Source organism: Electrophorus electricus, chromosome 14, assembly GCF_013358815.1.
Source record: "Electrophorus electricus isolate fEleEle1 chromosome 14, fEleEle1.pri, whole genome shotgun sequence".
Taxonomy (NCBI): domain Eukaryota; kingdom Metazoa; phylum Chordata; class Actinopteri; order Gymnotiformes; family Gymnotidae; genus Electrophorus; species Electrophorus electricus.
The window spans coordinates 15,369,435-15,397,103 of NC_049548.1; the positions used below are offsets into that span (position 1 = coordinate 15,369,435).

General features: G+C 39.1%; 4 protein-coding genes across 10 annotated transcripts; 2 read left to right on the forward strand and 2 right to left on the reverse strand.

Moving 5' to 3' along the window:
- Positions 1–586: 586 nt before the first annotated feature.
- Positions 587–6,902, reverse strand: sgca (sarcoglycan, alpha). The gene is made up of 11 exons (XM_027005115.2): positions 6,813–6,902; positions 6,222–6,350; positions 5,467–5,624; positions 5,253–5,322; positions 4,645–4,843; positions 4,168–4,330; positions 3,588–3,796; positions 3,399–3,425; positions 2,850–3,035; positions 1,728–1,754; positions 587–1,618 (listed from the first exon to the last, which is right to left on the reverse strand). The coding sequence occupies exons 1-11, from the start codon at positions 6,847–6,849 to the stop codon at positions 1,612–1,614; spliced, it is 1,212 nt and encodes a 403-aa protein (XP_026860916.2). The 5' UTR covers positions 6,850–6,902; the 3' UTR covers positions 587–1,611.
- Positions 6,903–7,606: 704 nt separating this feature from the next.
- Positions 7,607–17,780, forward strand: rfng (RFNG O-fucosylpeptide 3-beta-N-acetylglucosaminyltransferase). Of its 3 annotated transcripts, XR_003410306.2 has the most exons (10): positions 7,607–8,101; positions 9,054–9,577; positions 12,358–12,406; positions 12,615–12,717; positions 13,230–13,383; positions 13,842–13,927; positions 14,084–14,249; positions 16,206–16,291; positions 16,481–17,237; positions 17,581–17,780. XR_003410306.2 is itself a non-coding variant. In XM_027005108.2 (9 exons), exons 2-9 carry the CDS (start codon positions 9,140–9,142, stop codon positions 16,545–16,547), a joined length of 1,149 nt encoding a protein of 382 aa, XP_026860909.2. In that variant the 5' UTR covers positions 7,607–8,101; positions 9,054–9,139; the 3' UTR covers positions 16,548–17,780. The 3 variants fall into 3 exon arrangements, 2 of the variants coding, with proteins under 2 accessions (XP_026860909.2, XP_026860910.2); XM_027005108.2 differs by having other exon boundaries at positions 16,481–17,780; XM_027005109.2 differs by having other exon boundaries at positions 12,618–12,717; positions 16,481–17,780.
- A 951-nt stretch (positions 17,781–18,731) lies between these two features.
- On the forward strand, positions 18,732–23,077 carry dcxr (dicarbonyl/L-xylulose reductase). 5 transcript variants are annotated; one of them, XR_003410302.2, is made up of 10 exons: positions 18,841–19,092; positions 19,295–19,392; positions 19,563–19,717; positions 19,819–19,861; positions 19,952–20,051; positions 20,342–20,406; positions 20,794–20,911; positions 21,174–21,277; positions 21,748–21,896; positions 22,570–23,077. XR_003410302.2 is itself a non-coding variant. In XM_027005046.2 (9 exons), the coding sequence occupies exons 2-9, from the start codon at positions 19,041–19,043 to the stop codon at positions 21,275–21,277; spliced, it is 735 nt and encodes a 244-aa protein (XP_026860847.2). In that variant the 5' UTR covers positions 18,732–18,820; positions 19,003–19,040; the 3' UTR covers positions 21,278–21,708. The 5 variants fall into 5 exon arrangements, 4 of the variants coding, with proteins under 4 accessions (XP_026860847.2, XP_026860845.2, XP_026860846.2 ...); XM_027005046.2 differs by lacking the exons at positions 21,748–21,896; positions 22,570–23,077 and adding an exon at positions 18,732–18,820 and having other exon boundaries at positions 19,003–19,092; positions 21,174–21,708; XM_027005044.2 differs by having other exon boundaries at positions 21,748–23,077.
- Positions 21,958–27,584, reverse strand: rac3b (Rac family small GTPase 3b). Its single transcript, XM_035533328.1, is given in 8 exon segments — positions 21,958–23,439; position 24,393; positions 25,224–25,248; positions 25,250–25,380; positions 25,682–25,744; positions 25,845–25,962; positions 26,491–26,562; positions 27,401–27,584. Coding segments are annotated over 8 exon segments (576 nt in total). The 5' UTR covers positions 27,436–27,584; the 3' UTR covers positions 21,958–23,308.
- Positions 27,585–27,669: the final 85 nt, after the last annotated feature.

The following is a 27,669-nucleotide window of genomic DNA, read 5'->3' on the forward strand; positions in this document are numbered from 1 at the left end:
CAATGGCTACCTCAGGACAACAAGAGCATGTTACCTTGGGTTTTGGGGGGGACACTTTGGCAGGTTATTACCACCCCTCATGTAATAACTAAAACACAAGTAAGAGTTGTGAAAAGGTGCTACTTTCCTCTGCAGGTCCCACCTGTGCTGTATATGTTGTTGACTAAGAAAACAAATCTTCTCCTGGTCATTTGTTACTGTCACTTGTGCTTTTTTGGTGCTAACTGTCAACACAATGTCTTGTTGTCAATGTGATGCAATTGCTCTCTCATTAAAGTGTCAGCTGATGAGGCTAAAAAGCTGAATACGACAGTTATTGTAGATTTGCACTTATTCTGATGTGAGTTAAGTAAGTGGACAGATTGCCAGTTTATTTTCCAACCCCCCTGGAGAAGTCTTTATTTGTGTCTGCACATGACCCCTGACAATCAATTAATTCCTTTCTCTCAATGCAATGCACACCTCCTTTCATTTTTCCTTTTGAATTTTTTTTTTTTGGGGTTTGTTTTGTTTGATTTGTTTTTAGTGAAAGGTTTTTAAGTAAAAAAAAAATTTTTAAAAATGAAATGAGGCGGCACAAAAGGACAACCACAAACAGACACTTTAATGGTTCCAACAAGAGGATCTGTACTTATTTTGTACATGTATAATATTTCAAGATGTTTTTAATTATTTTGGATGCTGAAATAAAGCATGTTTTAAGTGGTCACCGGAATGTTTAGAATGTTATCTTCTTGCTATGGCCCCACTGCCTTTCTCTAAACGTAAATTAAACATGACATACTGATTTCTCTCAAGCATTAATTTCTATTTTATTCAATCCATTGTTGTGATATGTGTAGATATGGGCATGCAAGAAGGAATGGAGGAACTGTCAACATGTTTTTCAAATGTAGTAACTGAAAGCAAAAAAATGTAAGAGAATGCTTCCATAATTCATGCAATTTGATGGTGAAAACTGCATTTGTTTGTAATTGTTCTCAGTATATTAAGCACATATTTAAAACATCAAACCAGAATCACTAAAGCAGCAAAAGGTGAAATTATAAAATTTTGTATAAACAGTATAATTATGTGTGCAATAGGTAAAATTACTGTGATTATTGTTAGTGAACTTTGAGTTAATCCTCGGCTGGTTATGACACTGTTTTAATATTTCCCAACATGGATTTCGAAAGCAAACAATATACAGTATTTAGAGTTTGATATAGTGAGACATCATGTGGACACACTTTGCATTACAGGGTAGCTAAGCCACACCCAACTCTTTCCCACTGCACTATTAGTCATAGTCATTAGTCACCTTCCCATCAGAGAGAGTACAGCCACATCCTGCATTTATCTTTGTTTAAGTTACTATGTTTAAAAAACTGCAATGCATATCAGACTTTAAACAATAGGGTTACCCATCCAAAACAGTTACGTTGTGCACTTCAAGCCACACTGTATGAGACACTGTACAGCTCATTAATACCTAACATAATTCCAGTGTGGCACTGAAAACAGAGCAGTGAAATACAGATTCGAAAACAAAAAACAAGAATTAAAGTGATGAAACAAAATAGACACAGCATACCACATCTCTTAAATGTGATCCCTAGTCCCCTGTTTTTATTTCCTAATAAGCAGAAGGAGAGACACATGTTAACATTTACAGAATAGAATTTCCAAACCGAAGAAAATACTGAATGTGTAGTATTTGTTTGAAGTGTGAGGATAGGGATTACCTGGGCAGCGTGTCAACATTAGGCTCCCTGTAAAGACAAAGAAGTGCTGAGTTCATTAGAAGACATTAAAGACCCAAGAAAACTAAATCTGCAGCTTCTTTCCAGTTAGGTTAATCTTGCTCTTATGGGCACACATCATACTGTACATACACGAAGTGTCTCCTATCTTTCCAAAGTCCAGGACACATGTCTACCAAGTCCAGTAAATTACTCAATTATTTATTTATTTCTGATGTAGGCTTATGTAAGCTGTACTCTCAACAGTCAGAGAGCTGATGCTCCTCTCACACACTCTCCTCTCCAAGTCTAAGCAACCTGGCTAGCGGGCAACAGCTATGTGGAAAGCACCATCACAGTCAAGCGTAAATTATAATTTGTCTCTTTGAGGGGGCTCTTTCAAGGTCATTTGCATAGGTGTGTTGTCAAACTAAAATGTTGTCTGTAATGTTTGTATATTACTTACTGGAGCAATAATTTCTACACAGACCTAAATCTGATTTTAACAAAGGTTAGTAAAGGACAGTTTTTCAAGATTGTTTAATAATTTGTGAGAGTGTCAGACTGTTTTCCTCTATTATTAAGACACAGCCTGCAATACTTATCTGAAGGCCTACGCAATATGATTTTTCAGTGGTTGATTTTTCTTTGGTATTTATCCTAAGACCGCTGTCTTTCCAAAATGTCTTTTTTTTTCCATAGAGAAAAGACCTTTAAACCCAGAGGTCCTAATATACACATGACTCGATGAAGTGTGACTTCGGTGACATCATAGACCAATGAGAGCCTACAGCCTTGTCTGGTAGGTAAACTGACCAGTCAGAGTGAATATGCAAATTATGGAACCATATTTAACATTTTGGCTCATCTGCTATGTTCAAATTTCACCAAATACCCATATTTATTGTTCAATGTCTATTTCATAATAAAGAGACATTTGGGGTAATTATTGTAATTGCCCTGGGGGCATACTCCAAGTTCCCACTAGTAATGACTTAGCTATCCTATTCATAAATCTCTACTCAAACCCCTGTAAAACTCCCATTCTCAAATGCAGACATGCCACACATTTCTAGGTAAGTGCACCGGTGATATGTGATTTATAGTTAAAATTTGATGACTCACTGCTGGGCCATGATGAGAGGGATGTGGATGCTTTCGGAGGGGTAGTCGGGGGGCGCTCTTTCACCCGTGCGCGTGTTGAACATAGGCAGAGTGGAGAGGGGCTGGGGAACGCTGCCTCGGCTCTGCGCCATGTTCCGCAACTCGCTGCTGTTCCCCTGGATGGTGTGGTGGTGGTACAGCTGGAGCCTGAGAAAGATTGATGAAGTGATGGGAGAGAATGAAAGAAGTTAGAGGGAAGGGCAAAACAAATGGGGTGACAGTACAAAGAGAAAGAGGTATGGATAGGTGAAGCAGAGTAGTACAATTGAACTAATAATCTTTAAAAATAGTATTATGCTTAATTGAAATATTTAGAATAGATCGATTATTTATTCTTAATACTGTGCAGTATGTATTAAATATGTACCAGTAACTGAATATGCTGATATACTACTCATCACTCAACAAGTCATTCAACTATTCAAATAGATATATTGGATTTATTTTTGCCACAAAGTTAAAAAATGTGAATGACAAAAATAGAGAAGTGTTGCAGTTGTGTATACGTACTCAGGAGTCATGGCATCTCGTTTCTGACTGCAAAAAAAGAAGATAACAGGAAGTAAGTCAACATACTCTGTCACAGTCATGTAGTAGCTGCAACTAAACAGAAAACAATCAAACAGAACCACACAGAAAACTATCAGTTACTAAAAAATGCTCTAGTTAAAATCATTTTAGAGAACAAAGGATACTTACACTCCTTCCCTCCTGCAGCACATCACATATGCCAGGATGAGGGCGAGGACGATGGCAAAAACAAAGGGAATAATGATGGTGACGATGTAGTCAGGGATGTAGTTTTTCGCAGGGGGGGAGACTGGGGGGTCAAACTCCCCACCCCAGGCCAGGATACCTGAACCCACTGTCGGCAATGGAGCAGGCGGCACAGGCCTGGATAAATCAATCTGGAGAAAGATGGAGAAATAAAGTTGGAAAAAATATAATTAAAAATAATATTTCCACCAAAAATGCTTCAATGCCTAGCTAGTGGCAAACAGGTGACATAATCATTTAGTTACATAATGTTAACCTGCCTGTTTTTCTCTATTACTGGTGATATTTTGCATGAAGAAGGTTTTAATGTCACACATGAAATTCAGTTTATCAAAGGTAAAAGTGATAGGAAATAATGATAGTGATAGATAGTGACTGTATTAGAGTTTTGCCTTTCCAGTATATTTGAGCGAGCGTCAGCTGTGATTCACAGAGATGTTTTGAGAAGTGCCATTTTTCCAGACATTTTCGGTCACTTGGATATATTTGCAGTAGTGCTCACCAGTGTAGACCTGCACCATGTCACACAGTTGGCAGGGTTGTTGCAGCGACTACAGTATTCGCTGATCTTCCCACCAACTTCACACTCTCTCTGGTGCTCCAGCGTCTGCAGGCTCAGCAGACACGTCGAGTAGGGCTTATCTGATCCCAGCTTCACATACACACTGATGCACACACACACACCCAAACACACACACATATACACACATTATTGATCGTCTGTCACGTATTAAAATAGAATGCATCCCAAAGGCAATATATATTCAATATATAGTCCCAACATATGGTCAATATAATCTAAATAGAATATATTTTATTAGAATATATATATATATATATATATATATATATATATATATATATATATATATATATATATATATATATATATATATATATATATATATATAAATTGACACAATGTTTTTCCTATGATTAGCATTGGTTTTCAGCAGAAAACCAAAATTATATGGCTCACCCTTCATAGTGCCCAGCCAGAGGAAGAGGGACACGGCCACCCCGGTCCAGGGCAGAGGTGATGTTGACAAAGTGCAGGCTGTCTGTACCCCAGATAATCTTTATATCGTTCTTTATCTCTTCCTGAACATCAGAGGGCAGCACCTTCTCAATCTCCCTCTTCCCAATAAAAAATTCAGCTTGGTAAGGCATTGGTTTGACTGTGAACAAAGAAATATTTAATGGTTACAACCTTTTGCAAATCTTTGCTTATTTCTACTCAAGCCCTCTTAAACACATTGTGAAGCTGGTTTTAAACTTATGAAATATTATAAAATTAAAGAGTATATTATGTTTACATTTTTGCATTTACCCCAAACAAGGCACTACCTAATCCCAGTGAGAAAGCCAACAGAGCTTCTAATCAAGCAGCTGCACACTGTTGTGCATTCTCATTCCCCTGCCTGTTGTTTACATTAAAAAGATATTCCATCAACAATAGCAATCTGGTTGGCAGCGAATGAGACTAGTTCACATTGGCATGATGCGATCTCATTCCGAAAAGCTTGCAGTATTCTTAACCTCAATGTTTTTCAGCTCACTGTTCCATTTATATTGTAGATCTCATACCTGCAGGTGCCACATTAATGACAAGGCGATCTTTGAATGTCTCGTAGCTTCGTTTATTTGTCACAAAGATCTGACATGGAAAAAGAAACAAACAGGCATCATGTTCATGACTCAGCATAACACAAAGTGCTTCAGTCAGGGTGTTTAGGTGGCTAACAGAACCATGGTGCTTGTCTGAGGTCACCCTTTGGCTTCTGACTAATCAGTCCTGTACCTCTATGATGTTCTTGCCCAGGTTTTCTTGCAGGGGAGTGCCATAAAGGAAGCCATTGTCATATGGGTGGCGTTGGGTGAACCGCAGCCAGCGAGGCAGGTCTGGGAACTGCTGCCTGTTGCACTTGAATACCATTGGGTCATTATATACCCTGCCTCCTGTTTATACATGAAACAAAGGGACATAATGGGATAAAGAAAGTTTTATGATAGTGTTGCTTATGATCGTGTTCAATACCGCCTTCAGTAAGAGCATTACTCGCTTGAGACCATTACTCACACAGGAGTCAGACTGAGATAACAGGAGGGGTTAGGTGGTCAAGTTCAAATCAAGTCCAAGACTAGAAAAATTCAAGTGTTTTAGACCATTAAACTGAATTTATAACTCTAAATAAAACAATTTACCACATTGTAGCCTATTTTAATTAAGTCTATTAAGATACCACTTATGCATAATAGAACCAAAGCATATCTAAGACATTATAAGACATTGCTATGATATTCAGAGCCATGATGCAGTGCAAACTCTGGGGCTGGTTTTCTTCATAAGTATTTCTATATATGTATTTACTTTTAACATTAGATCACTTTCAACTGAAGAAAAACTGAAAAAGGTTTGTTTTGTATATAATGCATAATATAGTAGGCCTGTTCAAAAATGCATTTACTCTATTTCTGTCTTTAGTTCTGTCATTAAAATGTAGAAGATTAATTTTATATTCATTTTATAAAATGATTTAAAAAAAATAATCTTACCATAAATTTTGAGAAAAGGCTCAAATTCATTCTGAAATTTTTCTCTCTCTAGTTTATGAACAAACAGTTGGCCTACTGGAGTGTGTTTGATAATGTCCGCCTGGACCACCAGCAAGCTGCTCACAAATGCTGCGAACAGAAAAACATGTTCAAACACACAGTTTTTACTTTTGTTACATCAAATATTCATGCACTCACATGCTGATATGGTTATGATTACAATAAAAATGATATCTACATGCAAAAACCTCACACTTGTGTATATTTTACCATGATATGATAGTAAAACCTGTATAGATCTAGGGATATGTTTTCTTTAGGACATGTTCCACATCAATTTTATTAAACTTTTTCATCACACTCCAATAAAATCAGGCATGTTGTGTTCTAGTAATACTATAAATGTATATATGGACCAGATTATTTCAATATAGGTCATCTATTGGTATCATACTGTAGCTATTTTCATAATAGGCACTTGTTCAATCAAATCCCTATGTCAGTAATACATGAGCTACAGGACTAGGCTAACTGTTTCATCATAAGTAGATTCCATTATCAAAAAAGTGCAAAATAAGTCAGAATACTTGCCTGTGAGTGCTAAAGCCCAGTAGCCCCTGTCTGCCATCTTGTGAACTTTGATTGACAAGACCAGTTGGGATAGATATAACGGTACCCATTCTAGTTAGAAAGCTTAGGGAGACTATTTTTGTCTGACACGTCAAGACTCTCTCTCTCTCTCTCTCTCTCTCTCTCTCTCTCTCTCTCTGTGTGTGTGTGTGTGTGTGTGTGTGTGTGTGTGTGTGTGTGTGTTTGTGTGTGTGTGAAGCGCGCGTGCGTGTGTGTGTTACAAAAAAAGAAAATCGAGCTATGTTTCAAAATCACTTGAAATATGTTTCGGGATCAATTAATTTGTAAATGAACGAATGAATTCATTAATTTGGAAAATTTGTTCTGAGTTGAGCTGGACAGTGGAACTTCATCATTTGAGCCACCAGATGTCGTAAGATCCACGAAGACGGAGCTGAATCTAAACGGATATGAGGAACGTAAGCGATTACAAATCTAACCGATCAAGCCATTTAAAATTAAAAGCGACCATTTAAAAACTAAAAGCACTTACATGGATAGCTACTAGCAAGGAATTAAACATTGGAATTACTGATTTACTCATAAAAATTAGTTTTACCAGTAAGGTTTGTTTTCGCTATGGGCATTCATAGGCTAGCTTTCGCGCACATATGGCAAACTGATTGGTACTCATTAAAAAAAAAATAAAAAATTTTTACACCATTAGCGTAAGATGTTACAGACAAGTAAACAAGTTTCACAAAATTTCATAGTCTCATTTTACAAACAGAAACTATGCGCAAGTAGAGTAAATACGGTATTCTGTTATCTCTGAGTCCGGGTTTCACATGCGCCTTTGGTAGAAAGAGGCGCAATTCGTGCTGAGATTGCGAGATTGCTCCAGGTCAAAACTCAGTCGTTTTTGTGTAGAGCAGGAAAACAGAGTGCGTTTAATTCAATGACAACGGTGGATGCCTGATTTATGCAAATAGTGGTGTCGAGAGTGCTATGTGAATAACATTTGAATTAACACGGGGCAAATACCAGATACTTGCTGATAGCTTTAACTTTTGTGTTTCGATGCCCTCTGAAGGCAAGAACGGCAAGAGTCGACGCATACAGATGCATTTTTTTATCTTGAAGTCATTCTTTAAAATCGTGTAACCTTTTTTATAGTATAAGGCTAAGAAAGGTGGTTTTTTTACTTCAACTTGAGCTTTGTTTCGGGTTTTGACGTTTTGCGAAAGTCACGAATATGAAGACGGACGTTGTAAGAAAGAGCACTACTGCTACCCATCCGCTTTTTTGTGGTAAGTAACTATCAGTTAACGTTTTGGATCGCCTGAAATAATTTCCTTTTGCATCAGGAATAGTGAGGGTCTTCGTCCGAGTTGTGCTGACTGGAACACAATCTTGGCATTGTTCGGAAGTAGCAACTAGCTGATGAGCTAACGAGACAGCATCGACTTTGCGCTAGGCAATAAATGCAGCTCCGTTCATTTGTTTGGTTGGTTTTTACTTAATTGGTTATGCAAAAATAAATAAATAAATAAAGCAGTTCGTGGGTTTCCCTGTAAATATGAAATACATGGTGCTTAACTGCAGTTGAAAACTGCTGCCCATCATAAGACAAACCCTAGAACTATAATTAATGAAACTATTGCGTCTGCATGGCAGTAACTTGCACAACTATCTTTCTGTTTCCCGAAACTAATGCGGTACCAGTGACAAAGGTCTCTTAAAAAATGTCAGTATGTTTGCCTAGCTACTTGTGACAATTTGCAGCCGTTTAAACTTTAGTGTAGTTTTAAATCTAGCAGGTTGTTTTTCGACTGTTTTGTTTTGCCAGTGTGAATGCGATGGTTAACTTGTTTTCGTGTACAGGAAACCTGAAGCCAAACAGTCATTTAAGAACAAGGTTATGATTTAACTTCTAGCTTCCAGTCCCTGCATCTGTTAGCAGTTGAGATGTCATTACAACTGAAAACGGGGGACAGGAAATCGCTCACATTGATCCCAAATTAGACATGACTTAGAGATGACTGTGGCTACTGATATAGGATATGGCTAATGTCCAAAACATATCTGAAATGGTGTGCTCATAAACAATAATAGTTTTTTAAAAATCAGACAATTGCTCATAACACAATTCTCATTTATTATTTTTCATCATAATCCTCCCTCAAATATAAATTGCTTATTCTGTTACTGACTGATTTTATGGTCTGATTGTTACTGTATTTCATTTTATTTCTTGTACAGAGACCACATTGTTACAATGAAGATGGGCACTGGAGAACAGAGGTGGCTAAGCCCAGGTGGTTGAGTTGGCACTAAGCACAGGGAGCATGCATTTGTCCCCTGTTGGCCTTAGCAAACACTGCTTCCTAGTCTCATTGGCCCTCTGTGCCCTGTTGCTGCTACTGATACCCACTCTACAAGCGCCCCAGCGCCAAGGGGAGCCCCCCCAACCTCGGCCCCATGCCAGGCTTGCCAAGCCACGGAGTGGGCATGAGCCCCATCGTACCCACAACGCCACTGTGCACCAAAGTGCTGGTAACGGCAAGGACTCAGACGTCAACCAACTGCCCCTTCCTCGGGGCAGACGTCAGGGGTCTTGGAGAGTGCCAAAAAGGGATTCAACACGTGCCAGCTTCCCTGGTTCTCAATCCAGAGAACCTCTGGAGCAAAAAGACATTTTTATTGCCGTCAAGACCACTAGGAAGTATCACATATCGCGGCTGCAGCTGCTTTTCCAGACCTGGGTGTCAAAAGCTAAGGAACAGGTAAGGTGAAGAATTGGGATACTTTTTGTTATTCCATCGTGTCAGCATAATGTCAACATAACAGTTCAGCCTGGTTAGAACCAGACTGCTCCTGCAGAAGAACACTTCTGCATGGAAGTCTGGAGTGTACAACATTCCAATGCCATGAGCTGTAAGGAAGTGCGTAGAATTCTAGATTGGGCCATCTTTCATTATCGTTTTATTAGTTTTTTCCTACGTCCATGCATTTTTGCTCTTCATTCACGTATGAAGGCGAGCCTGTATGATTATGCTAACATATGTTCTATGTATAGGGATTGCAGGAAGTAGGAGTGCCAGTGCTAGTAGGGTGAGTGGGGTCACGACACATTTTAAAGGTCTTCATGAGCACAGCAGCTAGTAAAAGCCAGGCGAGGGAAGACGAGAGGCAGCTGCTCCATGGCTGCAAGCCGGCAGAGGCTAGTGCTGATGGGACGTGGGGGGGGGGGGGGGGTAATATTTAGGAGGGGGTTGGCTTTTCTTTTTTTCTTTGTGTCTCTCGCTCTTATGCTTTGCCCCCCCATCACCCCCACTTTGGTGTTGGACTTTCTTTAGTGACCTGAGATCAGGAAATGCAGGCATATAAAGATGCTGCATGTTTCCTTTCATACTGGGAACAGGGTCATTGGAGGGGTCATGGGGTGACCCCAGTTTGAGGTCTTTTCTCTGACTTTGAGTTGGCTGCTAAGTGGTTGAACATGTTCTTGATAATGTTGTTCTATATGGTTTGCTTAAATGTAGTGCAGTCCAAGAGTAAAGCTCAAGTCTGTGGACTCATTTGCACAGCAAAGTGTTATGCCAGCTTTTATGTAAGTGGCAAATATTGCAGAATAGTTGCAACTTGAGGTAATTTTCTTTCACAGTCAATGCCCAAAAAACCCAACGGTTTGGGTGCCAGTCAGACCTGGTGAGTTCACTGAAGACCTTTTCACATTATGGAAACTGGTATTACCTCTTTCTATTGGTTGTGCTACATGGTGTAAGAGTAGGACTGGGTATTGCCAGTTATTGCTGATAACGTGATGCGATATGTATCACGATACTGGCATCACAATACAATGAGGCCTAACAGTCTGCTATACAAATTTTATTAAGGTAAATGTTACCAAAATCATTAATAATATATTCATAAATAATAATAAAGACCAATAACATAATCAATGGGGAGAGTAAATTTAGAGATAACAAAATAATATATTTAAAAAAAAAACAAAAAAAACAATAGACAATAGCTTCTAATTGTTTATATTTATGTCATTTAGCTGACTCTTTTATCCAAAGGAACTTAGTTATATCTGAATACTGCTTGAACAATTGAGGGTTAAGGGCCCTGCTCAGGGGCCCACCAGTGGCAACTTGGCAGCCGTGGGGAATGTACTGGCATACCGATTACTAGTCGAGCATCTTAATCACTGCCCTAACCACTAACTGGAAAGGATCTCACAATTAATATTATTAGAAGTCACACATATTGTAACACTTGAAATCATAAGTTAACAGATTCCCACCCACATTATCCAAGCATCAGCTTTAAATTTTGAAGCGGCTGACTGCAGCTGCTTTTCCAAGGGTTTTCCTAGACAATTGCGTTAATTTTTCCTAAAGCTACCCTTTTTTTCTTTGAGGTGCCACCTGTTGGGTGTTTTAAATACTGCTCTTAAACTTGAATGCATCAGATTTATATATAGGGTATATTGTATAAACATTCATAAGTACTGACGCAGCTGTGACTGTATTGATTCACATATTCATGATCTATTGCCATATCAATATTTTTTCTACAGCCCTACTAAAGAGTCATCTTATAAATCTTAGCCATTTGTCCTATGTGTATTTGCTAAATCAATAAACTAATAAGTTTAATTTAATTAAAAGTCTCTTTTCTGGGTGAGGGGGACTTTTAAATGTAAGATTTAAAAGCTTAAATGCAAAGATTAAATTGTGCCTCCTCAACAGTGACTTCAGCAAGGATTTGCAAAAATTCTCAAAGAGGCTCTTTTTCAAGCATGAGACTTGTTTTACACAGTATAATAATCACCCAGAGAAGAAAAGAGGTTTGTGCCTGCCAGACAGCCTTAGTTTGGAGCGAAAATGTTGAGAGGCTCATTTCTCTTCTTCTACAGTTATATACAGACTATAATAGGACTGCAGGTATAGGAGACACTGTTATATCCTGCAACTCGCATGGCTTTGGCCTGTGTGGCTAGATATGTTTTGTAGCCTATTATTGTAGATATGTTATTTTTCTCAGTGGTAATGTTTGGATTGTTTAATGGGTTCCTAAAAATGTTATCCTTGCCAGAAAAGCTGCAGCAACACACTGATGGCGTTAGATGATCTGGTATCTCGAGATGGTTTTGGACTAGAGCTGAGCCAAGGATCTGTGTTGTGGCCTCCTTCACAGTGGCTGGCTTTGATTAAGGAGCAACTCCGCATGCTTGTGGCCTGGTCAGCTTCATGCCAGGAAGGGGTGGTGTATTGGTAGATGATGGAGCTCTGGACAGAGCTGGCTGAACAGGCATGGAAAAGATCTGTAGAAAAAAACCTCCAAAAAGGCCGGTTCTGTTTGCACAGTACATCTGTCAAACAGACTTTTCATCTGATCTGATCTGATGTTCTGCTTGGCTTTGGGAAATCTCTCTTTTTCTGTGTCTTTTCTGTATCTGTGTTTCAGTCTTTTCTGACCTTTGTTTATTTTACCCCTCCAATATTAGACTGTGTTTCAGGTAGCAGACAAATGCTAATCAGTTTCTCTCTTTCAGACATTTATCTTCACGGATGGAGAGGATAAGGAGTTGAAGCAGAAATCTGGTAATGCAATGTTCAATACATAAGGCCCAGACAGAAATGTATACCCCCCCCCCCTTCTAGTAGTGCCCAAATTGTAATAGTTTTGTTCTCTGTTCATAACATTTTTGCATGTTGTTGGAGTCAAGCTTTCAGTAAATTTCAGCCTGCTATCTTTTTATCCAGTTATTGCATGTGGTTACTTGTCTCATCCCTGTCTCATCTGTCCAAGGAGGCAACATCATCAACACTAACTGTTCAGCTTCACATACACGTCAGGCCCTCTGCTGCAAGATGTCTGTGGAATACGACAAGTTTATTGAATCACAAAAGAAGTTGAGTTTTGTCTTCATTGTGAGATCCCTTCCTCGGTGAAGAATCCCAGGCCTGCTACTCTTTCTTCTTAATGTGTGGTGGTTCGCTTCAGTGGCTGCTTAGGAATAAGTGCTTTGTCATGTGTTTTCATGCCCTGGGTCAGATTAGAATAGTGGGTTATTGCTCATAGTGCACAAAACGACGACCACGTTCACAATCACTCAAAAGTGATATTGTACTATGATTGAAGGTCTAATGGTGGAATAGAAGTGTAACCCTGCTCATAATTTCCAAAGTTAATGGACACTTAAGAACAGTTCAAGATGTTAAAGATGCTACACTAAAACCAGAAACACTGTATAATAGTCCTTTATGCATGCCATTTTCTTGTTTGCTTGTTCAGATCTGCATGGATGCCATTGTCATATGGTTTACAATCTAGTGGAGGTGATTTTGTATTCAGTAATTCACAGATATGAAACGCCTTTCTGTAATTCATTGTTCTCTCACCATCCTCTCCATTGTGCTCTAGATGGTTCTGTCATGTGGATGACGATAATTACGTGATCCTTCCCAGTCTGCTGCGGCTGCTCTCCTCCTACTCCCACACGCAGGATGTGTATTTGGGCCGGCCCAGCCTCGACCACCCTATAGAGGCAGCTGAGAGGGTCAAAAGCGATGGATCAGTAAGTTCTTATGGCTCCCTTCATGGGGGAAACAGGGAGAATAGCTTTGATAAAGAGTCCATTACAGTCCAGACAGATGAAATGAACAATTTTAGTGTGTATGAGGACTTGATGGTCTGGTCATTTGTTCAGTTGGCACCACCAAAGAATTTTGGTTGTTTTGGCAGTATTTTAAAAGCTGTTGAAAGAAACTAGAAACTGCCTATTTCCAAAGCTATGTACTCTTGATTATCCAAATTGGATGTGGTGGAGGGATTCCTTTTTCTGGAACAAGGCAGTTACACAGGTTCCAGAAAGGTTCCTGAATAAGAATGAGCAACTGGATTCTTTTGGGGGCGCTTTGCTCTTTGTTAATGAGGCTGTTGATATTTTGAGTTGGATTGCTGAGTAGTTGGTGGGAAGTTACTGCCAGGTTGAGGTCAGGAATCACTGAGCCATGAGTATCCATTGTTTTCCAGATGTCTGTGAAGTTCTGGTTTGCCACTGGAGGGGCTGGCTTCTGTATCAGTCGAGGCCTGGCACTAAAGATGAGTCCATGGGCGAGGTACTTTAGAATTGAATCACACCACAGTTCTGACAATGATGTTCATGGTTGGATAGGCTAAATTAGCCTTGCACGCTCAAGCTTTGTGTATGTCCATAGAACTAGATGTTTTAATTGAGTTTCTGTATGCAAAGTGACATTGTTTTGTTCTAACAGTCTGGGGAACTTCATCACCACAGCGGAGAAGATCCGCCTCCCAGATGACTGCACCGTGGGTTACATCATCGAGGCCCTGCTGGAGGTTCCACTGATGCACACGTGGCTTTTCCACTCACACCTGGAGAACCTGCAGAGGCTGCCTACCGCTGACATCCTCCGACAGGTGAGCAGCATATGTGTGGAATATGTATTGCAGTAGCAGCACTTTCAGGATGGAGGCTGGAGTGTTGCATATGTGGGGTCTGTTTTTTCCTTTACATGTTTCTATTTATTTATTTATTCCTTCTTGACTGGCTTGAACCAGCAACCTTCCGACTACAAGTTAAGTACCTTAACCACTGAAGAGTGATCATTGTTCTCCCATGAACTGCATAATTAGGTAAATGGTTATATGGGTGGGTTATTGCCAATAATTATGTTAATGTTAGATAGTGGCGTCGTAGGTGACACCTTAGGTTTTACGTTATATCTTGCTGGCTTTCATGTGGAATGTTAATTGTGATGAGGATTACTATTATTAAAGTAACTAATAACATGTAACCTGTTTTATGGGGGGAAAAACACAAACTCCTATCAGCAAACCAAAGGGTGTATTTATTACCTACCTATGTAAAATGAACCAACAGTCACATTCCAACATCCAGCGATTTCTCAGGCACTGCAAACTTGCAGTGGGGGAAAACTGTTATATTGGGCCCTATGAATACTATTTTTCCCCATATTCTATTTTATTTTTTCAAATTTTTGTTTTTATTTGGACTTTTAGGTTTTTCCTTAAGAAAATATGCATTAAACATGTATTTATTACAATTGCTGCATAAATATTTTGCAAGAAATTTGTAAAAATAAATTTGGTAAAGTTCTGAGCACATATAGAACTATTAAAAAGTGTGATTTGTAACTTAAATTGGCCATTTGCTTTCTATAATGCATGTAAGCAATAAAGGAGTCCATGGATATATGTGCCACTTGGATATCTGTCTAACAGTTTTTAAACAGGGTTTTTGTTTTTAGGTTTTTTTTTTCTCTGACATACCTTGATGAACATCAGCAACAAATGTAACCAGAAGTAGACTGTTACATTATGCCCCCTTCAGAATGACCTAACAGCTGTTAAAACCTATGGAATTCAATTATATGCGGAAAATAAATGCATTGTTTAAGTATCATTGCTAGTGAGATATCTGTTGAGCATGAAAAAATGACATACTAGAGCTTTGCATAGTTCCATTTAATTGGATTCCTTAATTATTGAGAAATTTTACCCCCCCCCCCCAAAAAATCTGGATAGTACAGTGACTTTAAAAAAACCCAAAAAAAACTATTTTGATTTTCACACTTTTGTCCTTCTTTCTGAAATCTGTTTTCATGCCTCAATTCTGGGATTCTGTCCATTCTTTTTGGCATCACAGAAATCAGAGGGTCCTAGTTACAACTAAGTATCTTTTCTCAATGATAATGCTATGGATCCTATTTATGTGACTATCCCTCTTTATCTTAAATCTGCATAAGCAAGACATGCAAGATACCTCAAGTCTAATATTCCTTGTTTGCTGTGACTAACAGTTGCAAAGCACAAAGTGAACTAATATTCTGGCATTCTCTGTGGCAAATTAGCAAGATAGCAGGCCTCTAAGAACATTTTTCTCAGCTGAAGGACGTGAGATTCTTAAATTCTATGCTTCCTTTGAGATTTCCCAGCATCACCAATGTCTTGCTGATGTGTGGTAAATGCATGCAGTGGATTGTGGTCTGATGAAAATGGGTGTGACTTAGTTCTTTTGCTATTGACTGGCTGCTGATTTTAGACCAGCACTTTAGCTTCAAAATGCACATGATACAAATGATACAAACATTTTGTTGAGAATGAAGGAATGTGGAGGTTGGAGAAAAGACCTTAGGGATAGAATGGTTGGTTGACCGAAAAAACGGTTCCTTTGGGAAATTTTAAAGCTGAAAGGCTTTGAAGTAAACACAGCATTTTTAATCCACCTTTTCTGCCTACAGTTGTGTAAAAGCATAGGATCATCAGTAGCACCTGCAGTATGAGCTACTGATATCAGCTTTTCAGTCTGTTCTAGCTCAGTTCTATATGTTTTGACTCCTTCACTCCCTGTAGGTCACCCTCAGCTATGGTGGCGTTGAGAACAGGAGAAATGTGGTTAGCATTGGTGGAGACTTCTCCTTGACTGAGGACCCTTCACGGTAATGCTCATAGTCATATTTCGTTGTCTTAATCCAAACACAATGTTGGGTTGTGCTTGAGCAATAACCATACTGTTCCAAAGTGATACTAGTATTGTAACTTTGGTAGAAAGCAACATTTAATTTTGCATGGTTATGATTGTTACATAAGGACTGTCTTCATTTTCACATCTTATTTTTCTCTCACAGGTTTAAAACAGTCCACTGCCTCCTTTACCCTGAAACCCACTGGTGTCCTCGCAATATTCGTAACTGATCTCAAAATGTGTTTTGGATGTGCATTGAAGGCTGTCTCGATCTCACTTTCTCTTCTGAACTCTATTCCAAAAACCTATGGTCAGCTGCCTATCTGCCATGACATTAAAAACTATTGCATTTTGTATCTAATGTACAGAAAAACTGTGCTGTAGCATTGTATTTTTACTTTTTTTAAATGTATATGTTTTCTTATCAGGTAAAACAGGGTGACAGTAATTTTATTTATTTTTCCCTAAAACATTTCTTTGGCATGAGGATTATGAGCAATACCAAGAAATGTGTACAGTCTATGAGTCTGTGTAGGGTAAAAAAAAAAAAAAAAAAAAGTATTCTTCTGCAATATTCATGTTGCAATGTTTTGGCTGTCACCATTTTAGGCCCCACCAAAGGTGAATACATCTATCTCAAGGCTTTAAATTGGGCTGAAGTGAGCAGTCCTCATTATGTAGTCACATATATCAGTTCAGTCTGTACTGGGGTTTCCTGGGGTTGTTTTTAAGCATTGGCATCAGTTTCAAAGTTAAAGGATGGGAAATGATGCCATATTCCAAAGTCTGTCAAAATCTTACTTTGTCTAATGTTTCCATGACTCAAACATAATCCCACATTTCAGGTAATCTCTTCATCATTAAGAGAAGGAGATGAGGAGAAAACGGCTAACAGTTTAAGGGTGAATCAATTCCATGAGGTACTGAAGCCAGGAATTGAAAGCTAAGGTTAAGAAATATAGATATTTAGTGTAGAATGGGCACTTGATTGTGATATTAAGGAAGGAAGGCCTGTGAGTCCAAATGTGGAGTCAGATGCTTTTAGCTGAAAATGAAAAGCCTGTACCAAAGTCAGTCACAATGAGTTTTTAAATAATGGAAAGCAAGTGTACTTGGAATGTGTAACTGTTAGCTTTTGTCTGTCAGAAAGTTACTGCACTAAGATAACCCTTTTAACATTAAAAACATTTCAGAAAGATATGCCAGAAAGGTCCTTGATTGTTTGGTGTATCTCATATATATAAAATTTGCTTCTCACTGCAGGTCAGTGGCTCAAATAAATGCGCTGAGGCTTCACAAGAGTTGACAGTGATCGAACTTTTGGTAGTATGTACACTCACTATGCTCTTACAGCATGTGTTAACAGAAATGGAGCTTGTGGAAAGGTTCTGCCAAATACTGTTTCTATTTGACTCTTTCTGTCTTCTGTCTTTACCTTGTGAATAAATCATTTTGCAGATCTCCTTTTGTGTTTACTGATTACTATTAAACTGAGGTGATCGGTTTAAAAAAAATGTAATAGTATGTATATAATATGCTTTTTATAGCCTATTTTAAAACTCACTGGATGCTTTTGGCTTTGAAATAAGATTAGTTCTGCAAAGTGGGCAAATATTTTAAATTAAAAAAAAACAAAAACAAACATATTTCTTATTAAAGGCATCATACATCTTAAGCAAATATTCCACAATAATATAACACCATTTGCATGGCTATTTTTAGAATGCCATCAGTTAAGATCTGTATACTCAAGTCAGTCTACCCTTATCTAAACTATATAGATCAAAATCAAGCCTAACTGTAACTTTACCAACTAGACAATAGAATGGGACTTTCAATCACTCCCAATATTGATTTCTGAACCCAAATACATAAGAATATTTCCGCATGATAACATGCACCAACTTACAACTCAAACAGTATAAAATCATTCATAGAACATATTACACTGGACATATATTGTAAATCTACGCAATGCAGAAAAAACACTGCAGATAGTTATAGCAATGCCATTTGGTGTTGGACCCCAATCAAACATTTCTGCCAAGAAATTTATATATATATATATATATATATATATATATATATATATATATAATCATGGCCAAGAAAACTATCCTAACTAAACAAAAAATCTCATAACTACAAAATGCTAGATCAAATGTCAATAGAAAAAGTGCATCCCTCACAAACAAAACCACACAATTCTACTTATCTTGGATACCTGTTTAACCACCTACATTTAAAATGATCTGAACCAGTATTATAGTAACTAAGAACAATTAGATTAGATCCAGCGAAACATACTGCATAACCTTTCATTCAAAGCAACTGATCCTCTCCCTTGACCAAAATTTAAAACACGACAAAACTCCATGTTGACATTAGTCAACTTTTTTTTTTTTTTTTTTTTTTTTTTTTTTTTGCTGAGTCATGTCCTTCCGACACTAGCACATGAACTTTGTTCCGTTTTGAGCATTCGTAACATAGCCGTTGCGAAAAGGTATGACAACTATAACTTTAAAGTGAATGTTTATAAATTGCACCATTTACGTGGCGTCCTTGACTTCCGCTCTAATTGTACGAATATGGCCGACTTTTTGTCTGTTTTGTTTTGTACGCGGTCACTGCAAACGACAAAGAGCAGTAGTAACAGCTACATCCGTGTATTAAATTCTTTCGTAGGTTATTACGGTATTGTGTTGGGTTTAACATTCACAGCCATGGAGATCACGTTTACTGGGAAACGCGCATTAGTGACAGGAGCTGGAAAAGGTAATGATTTTTAAAGAAATGTTGATTTTAAGGATGTTTTTTATTTATTTTTTTGCATTAGTTAAAGATATGACAGTCGTAAAAAAAAATCAGTTATGATTGATAAAATGTACTATGATTTTGTGGTTTGGTTATGCATTCAAGCCTTTGGAAACTTGTTAAATTAACTGGTGAATTCTTTGCTTTCCACCCTATCTTCCAGGCATTGGTAGGGCCACTGCACTTGCTCTGGCACGTTGTGGAGCACAGGTCACGGCTGTCACACGCGCTAAGAATGACCTGGACAGCCTTGTGCAGGGGGTAATCACCCTGAACACTCTCTAGGTCACGGTCCAACACACAACTCCCTACCGAGCTCTTGTGTTCGAGATGGCATCGTCTGCATTCCACAGCAAGCTGCACTCTTTTTCTTCTCCGCAGCTTTGCTGTGACAACTGAGAGTCTCTTTGTTATTGTCCTTTGATCTCCAGTGTCCTTCCATCAAGCCTGTGTGTGTGGACCTGTCGGACTGGGACGCCACAGAGCACGCGCTAAAAGGCGTAGGGCCTGTTGATCTGCTGGTGAACAATGCAGGCTGTGCTAAATTGCAGCCCTTTCTCGAGATCACGCAGGACCAGTTTGACATGTAAAAAAAGTTTCATTTTCATATAGCAGCACCAATACATACTCGTCAGTTTAAAAATGTTGCAGTTTTTGCTGTGACTGACACTTCAGCTATAATTGCAGGTCTTTCAATGTCAATGTGAAAGCAGCACTGCATGTCGCACAAGTAAGAAAAGACAGAAGACTCTGAATGCTAAGGCAACAATTCATGTTTGACACAGCATGGCATTTGAACTAACAGTGCTGTTTGACTTAGATTGTAGCCATTGGGATGAAGACCAGGGGTACCGGTGGCTCCATTGTGAACGTCTCCAGCCAAGCGTCCCAGTGTGCGTTCGCAGACCATGCAGTGTACTGTGAGTAGAAAGAGCCACTCACTAATGGGGCCTCTGGGCTATGTCCTTGTGTATTTCCTATCTCTCTTCTTACTGTTTTAAAAAATGTTATGATGGACCTGTATTGGCATTACTATTTATTGCACTACATGGGTGTCTTTTGCGGTACCTTTGCCTTTTTCCCACCTTGGAGCATGTCCCCAAACTAGTAATGAGTTTGCTCTTCACCCCTTATTGTGATCTAGATATATCTTTATCAGCATGTTATGGCATGAAGGTATTTGACGACGATGTTTTCTGTGCTCATGAAGGTGCCACCAAAGGAGCTCTCGACATGCTCACCAAGGTGATGGCTCTAGAGCTTGGGCCATTTCAGGTGGGTTTTTCCACCGCAGCAGCACAGCCCTGCTTTTATATACCTTCTGGTCCAGTATGCCAGCTGCATGCTGTCCTCCCAACACCAGATGTGACATTCATTGTGTAATCGCAGCTTGAGAAATCCAGCATGTGGTGGACAAATCTTGCCAACATACTGCCAGCAGCAGCAATAAATCTCAACTCCCCCAGTTCATCCATTTTATGGGTCCACTTTAAAAGGACGTCATTGGTTTTCTCCTTTTTAATTGCTTGAAGATGTAGGCACTAAATATTCACCAAATATTTTCGTCATGACCTTTAGTGCTGTTATCTGCAGTATAATAAAATTAGTGTTTATATCTCGTGTGACTAAGCTCCATGCTTTTGTTGAATCTAACTTGCGCAGATTCGAGTGAACTCCGTGAACCCAACTGTGGTGATGACAGAGATGGGGAAAAAAGGATGGAGTGATCCCGTGAAGGCCAAATCCATGACATCCCGCATTCCACTGGGCAAATTTGCAGGTTTGATGTTGGCTATGGCACACCTAGTGCAGATTTAATTAAACCATTTTGCCACAATCATTCAATTTATGAGGACAACAAAATCTAGCTGTGCCCTGCTAAAACATTTGGGGGGACGGTCATGCCACTTGCCTACACAGTGTTGCTAAACCAAAGCTGTGCCAGGCCAAATTTCAATGTTAGTGGGACTAAAACTCTAGACAAGTTTCCTTATTTGACACACTATTTAGTCTCTACATCTCATGAAAATCTTTCATTCCAGAAGTGGAAGATGTCGTAAACTCCATATTGTTCCTGCTGAGTGACAAGAGTGCCATGACCAATGGGGCGATCCTACCAATAGATGGAGGCTTTCTTGCCTGCTAGGTCAGTGGCCATCATTGTAGACAAAGCACATTGTCAAAGCTTGAGAATTCTGAAAGGGAAATTAAACAATGACCAAGTGTGATATTGTCTGAAGTGAATTTCAACGGTCTTGTCTAAAGAAAGGATAGCGGAGTAATGTGAAATTGGCAAGGAATGAAGTCATGCAGCTTTAAGACAATTGGGTTATACAGCTGGCAGTTGTTTCAAACATAAGCAAAAGTATTTCCTCAAGGCCCAACCCTAAGGGTATCCCTCCTCTTTGCCAGTCTTGGTTTCCATGACAATACAGGTGCTTTTAACCTTTAGTACTTAAGGTAAAGAACCAGTAGGGGTCAACTATGCCAACTGATACCAACAAGGTTGTTCTATTTTGGTGTAATTCTGTTTGATATAATTGTGTATATGTTTCCTTATCAAGAGCATTTTCCTTATCAAGACTCTTGTCTGATTTATTCTCTCCATCACTTTAGGTGATTGACAAAACAGCTAACATTAACACTAGATCACATGCAGGATAATACAAGACTTTACCAATGGGAGATGAATACATCAGTGCTTAAAAGACTGGGTCATACAGAACATGATGCTCAATTCACACATCCTTTAAGATCCACGTACAGTACGTATCAATTTCAGCTTTGAATGCAAAAAAAGACAGAGCTTAATGCAGGAACAAACACTTACAATACAAACACTTTATTTTCAGTGTTTCCTCCAATGCAACTGATTTCTTAAAGTAAACGATGTTATAGAATATTGCATTGACAAAACCCCTGTTGACATTAGTCAACTTTTTTTTGCTGAGATATGTACTTCAACACTGGCACATGAATTTTATCCCATTTGCTCATTCGTAACAAACATTGTGAAAAGGTATGGCAAATATTACTTTAAATTGATGGTTTACAAATGGTGTTGTTTTAAAGTAAATGGCTCTCGATGATGAAAATAACACTAAAAATACAAATTAAGTATGGGCAAAACATTAATACATTTATTAAATAATGCATCCCTCATTCAAAACATTGTCATTTTAAATACATTTTCACCACATGGAAATGTCTTTAGGCAGATGTGAACATAATTTCTTCCCATTTGTCCTCCAGCTTTTGAATAATCTACAAAGTGTAAGAAGTGGAATGCTTGAGCACCTATGTAGGTTACTGCCAGTGCGCATTCATTCATTCTTTGTTTTTCTTTTTCTTTCTTTCTTTTCTTTCTTTCTTTCTTTTCTTTCTTCTTTCTGTGTCTCTCTCTCTCTATCTCTCTCTCTCTCTCTCTCATACGCACAGACACACAGAGCTTTCAAAACAGACACTTTCTGGGCTGGAAAGCTTCTGTGTCTGACATGCAAATCACTCCTGTAGTGTGTTCACACAATCATATAAAGATTCTTTCATTAGTTTTTGAATTCACAAAAGCTTGGATCTTGGACACTATAGCCATAGGAACATATATTCCCATCGCAGATGCTACTGTTAATTAATTACCTAGATAAACAATGGGTCTACCATTATATTCCCAAAAGATTACACAAAGCTAATCTTCATTTACAGAAGTATTAAATAACAATCTTGAATGATTTATACACCCAGCCAGCAGTTACAGTGGCTTCATATAAGTGGGATGTCCTTGTATGTGTTCCGTTGATAACAAGTGCCAAGTGCTTACAACTTATCATTTATAACTGTGGTTAAAGGGCCAATATGAACTGTACCATTGACAGTACATTTCAGTATGACTGTTTCAGTACAACTGTATAGGAGTAAATGTGTAGTTTTCCATAAAAACTGTCTACCACATCATCTCCTTCTAAATTAATAATACCTCTTTGGGTCATATGTAATGACTCACATACATATACACCTATTATTTTCCACATGGAAATACCTTATGAGGCCAAAGCACCTGTCACAGTACCTGTAGCGGTGTTGGTGCGTATTTCTCAGGAAGTCACTGTAGTGCTGCTGCTGGTTTAACATGGAGCGGACTGGAATCTGCTGATGGCATCTTGGAGACGTCCCCCAGCCTTCAGAACAGGGTACACCTCTTGACGCACTTCTTGATGGGCGGAGGGCAGAGGACGGCACGGATGGCCTCGTCAAACACAGTCTTGAGGCCACGCTGGGTCAGTGCTGAGCACTCCAGGTACTTCACTGCTCCTGTACCATGGCAGCAAATGAAAGCGTTTACTTAAAAGTCTAGCTACATTCACATTACATGGTTACAAGCCACACTGTTCAATTCTGATTTTTTGTGCAACTCGCATTTGCCCATCTTGAAGGTTCACATTCATAACTGCAAGTGTCCTGTATCTATCTGTAATTCCAACGCAGCTTTCCTCCAAAACACCATGCATGTACACATTCCTAGTTTTTTCACAAGTCATCGACAACAAAAATCATTATATATTTGAGATGACTCATGGTGTAAAAACAGGCAGAATGGACACACTACTATCTAATGCACACATTGCATTTTGCTTTGGATTATGGCAAACAGTTTGTCAACTGTACATGATCAGGTCGAGAAAGTGAAAAACAGAAGGCTAGTTTTTGTTCATTTTAGCTACACTTGCCACTGCTGTTGCTCTCCTCCTTTATTGTTTTGACAACCACAGTACTAAACACTTGTGCAGAGGCAAAATGTCACATGAAACCTGATCTGCCTGTTTTCATTCAAGTCACATGGCCACGAATTGGATATAAAACAGATTTAGGACCACATATATAAAAGTGAGTCAATTCTGATTTGAAAAAGATGTGTGTGTCCATACCATACAGCCATGAGAAAAACAGATTTGTGACACATTAAGGCAAAAGAAATGGATTTGAGTCACTTCAGGTTGGTAATGTGAACGTAGCCTTTATGGCATATAGTGAAAAGGAACCAGCTCATATAGAGCACAAGTGGACATAAGTAGGCTATAGAACAATACTATAGGACAGCTCAATTCAGTATACTGCAGTATATGAAATGCATAATCAGAATAGCTGATTAATGTAACAGGATGTAGGGAAGTGAAGGGCTAAATCTGCCTCCAGACACAATTATCATTATGAGTTAGTTTTTTATTATTTCTATCAAGCTTTGAAATGGCACTCAGTCGTAGTACCCTGGCCCACAGTATCTGCATGTGTTACATGTCACAAAGGAGCCCTCTATTCCAACGAATGGGTGGTTCTTCTTGTGGGGGCTGTTTTGTTTGTTGTTTGTTTCTAGGGTCCCCTCCCTCTGGCTCACACACTAGTACTCTGTGCTCTACTGAGCAGGCTCAGGCACAAATATCCTATAAACCCATTGGGTCTGAGTGTGCCACACATGTAGTCTGAACCTCCAACTCAATTAAAAATGACAATTACAGATGACTAATGCCTTTTTATACATGACAGGTCATTTCAGGTCATGCATGGTTTCTCTTCTGCTTTTGTACTCACTTTAAGCCATGTTGTCATATCTTTCATATCTGCCTAGAGGCTTGAAGCATACTAGACTCTTGATTTTTACAAATTTAGGACAGGACAGTAAGAAGACTGCAGTGAGGATGCACAGACTAAATGACCTGGTAGATTGACTGGTAGAGATTGAAGCCCATCCCTCCAAAGATGTGCACACTCCCTGCTCGGAGAGCAAGTGTTTTAGTGATTGCTATCAGGATTCCAATGAACCAATGTACAATGAAGCAAATTATTTTAAGCCCTAAAAAATCTCCTTTTTGCAGTCAATCCTGTTTCTATGAGGCAAAAAATGTCACAAACCATGTTTTCTATCTATTTTCATTATTCAGTTGAAATTCTGTTGACGTTCTCTGTGCTACACTGTGCCAGAAGGAAAAGGTCAAGCTCACATATTACTACTCTTCATGAAAGCAACGTTTGAAATGAAACACAAAGACATACATCTAACCTCTGAGTTTCACCATTCCTGTAACCTTGCCTACCCTTACCATCTCTCGAGCCATGGCCAGGCCTGGGGTAAGTGATGGGCGAGAGCTTTTTGTCACGCAGCCTCTCAATGGTGTCCTTATCATCTCGAAGGTCCAACTTGGTGCCGACCAGGATGATGGGTGTGTTGGGACAGTGATGCCTTACTTCCGGGTACCACTGTACAAGTCACAGAAATAAAAGTATTAGTCTGATTAAGACTAGCATTAGCTGTTCAGATAAAAATGGGTAGAAGGTGGATTCAGTGATAATACAACTCAAAGGCTAGCTTTGCAAATTAACATAACTAGCATGACTTTTTTTCATTCTTAGGTATCATAGTGCTGTTTGGTCAAACAAGCGCTTTAACACCCACAAAAAATTTACAAAACCTGTCCATCAGCTGTAACTAGAAGTCAGATTTTTTAGATCCATTATGCCAGCCACAAGGTAAAGAATCACAAAAAGACTGTGCACATACCTTTGCACGGACATTCTCAAAGGAGGCTGGACTCACTAAGGAGAAGCATATTAGGAACACGTCCTGCAGAAAAGCAATAACAAACACAATGGAAAAAAATGTCCTGTTGGCATCAGAGACTAAAATTCTGAGTCATTCCAAGCACAGGCATATAAGTGCACACCGTCTGTGGATACGAGAGAGGGCGGAGGCGGTCATAGTCTTCCTGTCCCGCTGTGTCCCACAGGCCAAGATTCACTGGCTTCCCATCCACCATCACGTTGGCGGAGTAGTTATCAAATCTGGATCAGGGTGTAAGGAAGAAAGACACCTCCATAATTCCCCATTTTACGGCACGGCATATGGGGAATGCACTTGGAATTTCCTATTGTCACTCTCGATTTTTGCATGCAAAATATCCAAAGCATTCCAAAATTCGACCCTTATTCCAAATTAGTGACCATAAAGGAAGAGCCATTTATCCGTGCTGCGCGCATGAACACTGAAGTGCTTCCATCACATTCCAAAGTGTCACTGATATAAATTCCACTGGAGTTGTGGAATTGGGCAATGGACACGAATCAGACCATAGTTCATTACTTCCAAGATGGTCTCGATTCATGCATGGTCATGCTAATCAGTGTTTCATTGTGGTGATGTAATGCTACATTCCAAAATCTTAAATCACTGTGCAAAACGGGGCGAAACAGAAAATTCTGACTATGTCCTGTGGGCAGTGGGTTGAGAGGGCATGCATTCAATTGAACAGGCCAGTGTTGACCAAAGACGTTAATGGGGGTGGAGGAGGACCAGAACACGAGAGTACTTACACGGTGGGTATGTATTCTCCAGGGAAAGCATTGGTGGTGTAACTGATTAGTAGGCATGTCTTACCCACAGCCCTGGGAAAGAAACACAGGTACAGAGGTTTAGTTAAACGATATGATCTATTCAATATCAATTATATATGTGCTTAGAAGCCAGCCCTTATGCATCACATACAGAGGTGAAAGGTCAAATTATAAAACCCAACTTATATAAACAAAAGGGTGTGTCATACAAGGACAAGCTGGTGTCTAGCTAGTGTGTCCCAGATTTACACCAACGAGGGCGAAACTCCGTGTGACCTGCTGCTTCACTGAGAACTGAATACAATACATGGAAGTCCGGTCAGAAATATACTAAGTCACCGTCCTTTTACACGCACGCACACACATACACACACGGGGTGGAGGGGGCGAGCACTATAGCGGGTCAGTCTTCTTCGTAAGGCTATACAATAACTTACTGGCTGGGGTCCCATGTAGAAGGAAAAATATAATATAGTTAACTCATGTAGAACCAAAAATATATAGATAATCACTAAATCTCTTGTCATATTATTTCCACCTCCTTCTAAAATAAAATAACTTCAAATACATTACGGCTATGAATCAAATGAATGAGATTCAGTAGCTTAGGTGTTAGCTGCGCAAAAACAACTTATTTAATAATACACACACACACACACACACACACACACACACACACACACACACACACACACACACATATATATATATATATATATATATATATATATATATAAATTTGATGACAAAAAATGCACATGCACAATGTGGCATTTGGGATGGTGCCGCTTAAGACCGGGTCAAGGGTTTTTGCAGAAGCCTACAGTATTTCCAACGATGCTGTGCTCTATAGTAGCTATTACTTCAGCAAAGCATTAACGCCACTTACCCGTCGCCGACCACCACGCATTTAATAGCTTGCATTTGTGGCTGGTTGCTTCAGTAAGCTGTCAACAAATCTGAACTAATATATTTGCTAAACAACAGGGCGTGATGGATATCTCAAAAAATACTGTCACAGCCTTTGACTGACTTGCAGCGCTGTTGATGGCGAGCATCACCGAAACATCCGGAAAATGCCGATATAAATTTAAAGGGGCAGCAGTCACACCGAAGACAGCGTTTGTGCATAATGTAGTTTCATATGTATTGGAAGAA